This window comes from Pinus tabuliformis, chromosome 2_2, assembly GCF_031772625.1.
Source record: "Pinus tabuliformis cultivar Carrire ecotype Pingquan chromosome 2_2, CPIR1, whole genome shotgun sequence".
NCBI classification, from domain to species: domain Eukaryota; kingdom Viridiplantae; phylum Streptophyta; class Pinopsida; order Pinales; family Pinaceae; genus Pinus; species Pinus tabuliformis.
Window position 1 is genome coordinate 776127602 of NC_142300.1, and position 4467 is coordinate 776132068.

General features: G+C 40.2%; 1 protein-coding gene across 1 annotated transcript; it reads left to right on the top strand.

The window, feature by feature from the left end:
• The first annotated feature begins 1148 nt into the window (after window positions 1-1148).
• On the top strand, window positions 1149-4264 carry LOC149194987 (oligopeptide transporter 7-like). Its single transcript, XM_089408044.1, has 7 exons — window positions 1149-1190; window positions 1382-1804; window positions 1887-1984; window positions 2105-2674; window positions 2760-3015; window positions 3135-3317; window positions 3544-4264. The coding sequence occupies exons 1-7, from the start codon at window positions 1152-1154 to the stop codon at window positions 4135-4137; spliced, it is 2163 nt and encodes a 720-aa protein (XP_089264170.1). The 5' UTR covers window positions 1149-1151; the 3' UTR covers window positions 4138-4264.
• Window positions 4265-4467: the final 203 nt, after the last annotated feature.

Consider the following 4467-nt stretch of genomic DNA (forward strand, 5'->3'; position numbering starts at 1 on the left):
CTTAGAGTAATATTGTTAATTCTTCCATTTGGCATAGATGGCATAGGGTTCGAGGGAGAGAGTCCTATGTTTGTGCTTGAATGGGGTTTTTGGTTGGATGGCCTTGTGCACTTGCAATAATATTGAGCCAATGAGGTAGGTTTTGGGGAGGGATGACGCCATGTGGGCAATAGGTAGCACAGGGTGGACAAAGAAGAGTGGTGGTTGATGATGAGGTTGGAAGGGCAAAGGTTGATGAGGAGCTGGCTCGAGTGTGAGTGTGAGCCCCTTCACGAGGCTTTATGGACTAGCATCCTACTCTGGAAGCTTTAGACTCTTAGATGATAAATATCATAGCAATGTTGGAGGAAATGCAACAACAAAGACATGATGACCGTAATGAAGTCATTTCCTTCCTCAATGACTTACAACAAAACTAGTGGAATATATTGGACCATTTGGGATCTATCAAAAGAAGCTAAAAATGCATCGATTGCCTATACTACATAGAGAGGTATTTAGCTAATGTGGAGTTCCATGCTCATGGTGATCGTCACCATCTAAATGCACTGAGGTCATGCACCTCACTTTCATGGTGCTTCTTAATGGATACTAGTTGTCTTCTCATTCTCTCCCTCTTTTAGACCTCTTGTCATTAATTTTTAATTTTTTTGTTATTTTGTGAAGTTTAATAAGTTGTTCTCATGTTTATCTCTGGTGACTAACAGATCTTATTGGAGTTAATGTGATTAAAGTGAGTCCAGGAAAACATTGACTATACAATCTTTTACGAGTTAATAAAAACGAGTTAATAAAAAAGGTTGATCCACACAAGAAGAAATAAATAATTAAAAATGTTTTTGAGAATTGTACTCAATATCATTTTTTAGGTTTCACATAGTATTATATACGAGGATTATATTTCAACTTTAAACTTTTAAATTTAAGATTATATTAATTACAAAATTTATTGATTGGATGCAGATTGATGTTCTTAAAATAAATACTAAATAAAAATATAAATGCGACGAAATATTAAGGTCAACGGATCATGTATGTTTGCAAGGCTCGTGGCTGGAGCCACTACTTAAGTGTCATCTTCCGCCTCTCAAATCCACAGCCAAATCGTCTCGACGGTACAGAAATTAACTGAGTGCCGCAGACAAGTAGAAATGGAAAATGAAATTTGCAGACAAGTAGAGATGAGGAATGCATATATTCCGACCTCACATGGTACATAGCATTCTCTTTTTGTCGGTTTGGCGTTGGCGTTGATTTCTCAAGTGGCGACTCTGTGATTACATTTTCTGCATTTTAGCAATGGAAAGCTTATTGGAGTTTTGTAATGGTTGTTTTTGCAGATATATCATCCAATGAGAACAAAGAAGATTTCGATGACCAGTCCCCGATCGAGCAGGTGGCTCTCACTGTGGCTACAACGGACGATCCAACCATTCCCGTCCTAACTTTCAGGATGTGGGTTCTCGGAATTTTGTGTTGCGTTATCCTGTCGTTTCTAAATCAGTTTTTTGCGTACAGAAGGGAACCCCTCTCCATTAGTTCAATCGCTGCTCAGATTGCAGTCCTCCCTCTTGGCCGGCTAATGGCAGCAACCATAACCAACAAAAAGTTCTTTGCAGGCAGCACATGGGAGTTCTCGCTGAATCCGGGGCCATTTAATACAAAGGAGCATGTTCTCATCACAATCTTTGCCAATGCAGGGTCAGGAGGCGTATATGCAACTCACATTATCGATATTGTCAAAATTTTCTACCAGAGGAAGCTGACCTTTTTCGTTTCTTTACTCCTTGTCATGACAACACAGGTTAGGTTTTGACCATACCTTTCGTTAAATTCCCTGATGCTTGTTGTTGTCTGCAATATTTCTTAGTGTTTTAGATATGCAGATGTTGGGGTATGGATGGGCAGGTGTCTTCAGAAAATATCTAGTGGAATCTCCTACCATGTGGTGGCCTTCAAACCTTGTTCAGGTTTCTCTGTTCAGGCAAGGAGTCCCATTTCATATGATTGGATGAATATATATATATATATATAGGTGTTTTGAGAAACGTTCATTGACATATGAACGAGAAGCGTTATTTTGTTTCAATTTTGTTTATTGCAGAGCTCTTCATGAGAACGAGGAGAGGCCCAAAGGAGGCCTTACACGAAACCAGTTTTTCATGACAATCCTTTCATGTAGTTTTGCCTATTATGTAATCCCCGGCTATCTATTTCCCATGGTGACATCCCTTTCATGGATCTGCTGGGCCTTTCCACACTCTGTTCTTGCACATCAATTGGGTTCAGGACTATATGGCCTTGGCATTGGCTGCCTAGGGATAGATTGGTCCACCATTTCTTCTTACCTGGGAAGCCCTCTTGCTACTCCCTGGTTTGCAATAGCCAACATGGCAGTCGGATTTGTGCTTGTAATGTATGTGATAACGCCGTTAACATATTGGTTCAACTTGTATGATGCAAAGACATTCCCAATCTTTTCTGACACCCTCTTCAACTCCACTGGCCAACCATACGACATTGCCGGAGTCGTTGATTCAAACTTCCATCTCGACCCCCAGGCTTATGAGAAGAATGGACCAATACATCTTACCACATTTTTTGCTTTGATGTATGGCGTTGGGTTCGCTGCATTAAGTGCCACACTGGTTCACGTCCTCCTGTTTCATGGAAAGTATGTTATCAATCCCTAAATTCATCAGGATTCCATGGATGCAAAAACATTCAGAATGACAATAATGGGTTATAATTTGTTGCAGGGACATTTGGAGGCTTAGCCTTTCTGCTTTCAGAGTTCGGAAATTGGATGTGCACACCAGACTAATGAGAAAGTACAAGCACGTGCCAGAATTGTGGTTCACTGGAATTCTCGTCGGCACTATAGCTTTAGCGATTTTTACATGCGAATATTACAGTGAACAGCTTCAATTGCCATGGTGGGGAGTAATACTGGCATGTGGCATTGCCCTTTCCTTCACATTACCCACTGGTGTTATCACTGCAACTACAAATCAGGTAGGTCTATGCGTCATTCATGCAAATTGACTTTTGTTTCGTCAAGCAAAACCATGTCGAGCATACTATATCATCAATCTTGCGTCAAACTAAATCTTGGATTGCGTTGGTCATGGTAGACGCCGGGTCTGAACATCATCACGGAGTACATCATAGGTTATGTTTATCCAGGCAGACCAGTTGCAAACGTTTGCTTCAAAACGTATGGATATATAAGCATGTTGCAAGCCTTGTCATTCTTGGGGGACTTTAAGCTAGGTCATTATATGAAAATCCCTCCGAGAGCAATGTTCTCGGTACAGGTATTTAACATGGAATTATTTAATGTTGCACCAAGCATACCTTGGCAGGGCAGAGAGTTGAAGTTTCATTAATCTAAAATAGAATTTTCGAAAATTCGATCAAATTTATATTTATTAGAAGATTAACTAAAAATCTATGTTTACTACAAGTTTGCAGCCATTATTCCTTTCTTGTAACTTTTGCTTCAATTTGCGTGCTGGAAATGATTTATAATCCTTGTTGCAGATTGTGGGCACAGTTATTTCAGGGACTGTGTACTTAAGCACAGCGTGGTGGATCTTGCATTCCATTCCCAATATCTGCGACACTGCTATATTGCCCTCTGACAGCCCATGGACTTGTCCAAGCGATCACGTCTTCTACTCCGCTTCTGTAATATGGGGATTAATTGGGCCCAGGAGGATTTTTGGAAATCTTGGCGAATATGGAGCAGTCAACTGGTTTTTCTTAGTAGGAGCAATAGCTCCAGTCATAGTATGGTTGTTTCACAAGGCATACCCTAAGAAACAATGGATCAGGCTGATCAATATGCCCATTCTCATTGGAGCCACAGGGATGATGCCCGCTGCTACAGCAGTCAATTATACAAGCTGGATACTCATGGGATTCATTTTCAGCTTTGTACTCTATAGATATAAGAAAGACTGGTGGAAGCGTCACAATTATGTGATGTCTGCAGGATTGGACGCAGGATTGGCGTTCATGGGAGTCCTTCTCTACTTCTGCTTGGGATATGAAAATATTTCATTGAATTGGTGGGGAGCAAACATAGACGGTTGCTCCCTCGCACAGTGTCCCGCAGCAGAAGGCTGCCCATAGCCGAGGCTTTCCAGGAACTGATTTTTCCGTCGGGTGGCAGATGTTGCTTTGTAATCAGATGTTCTGTTTTGATAGTTCCTGTTCACTAGAAGGGGTTATCCCATTTCTTTTCTTTATTTCAGTCTGTGCATTGGGAAGAAGTGACATTACGTTACAAAATGGAATTGTATCTTATGATAGTTAGATTTTACGCCATAGAGGCTTATTGTTTTACAATTTAATATATATATATATATATAAAAGTTTAGTTAAAAGAAGTTATGGTTAATATTATTAAAAATGAAACGTCGAATTCGGTAAAGCGTGTTTATTTTATGTTTTAAAGGAAGT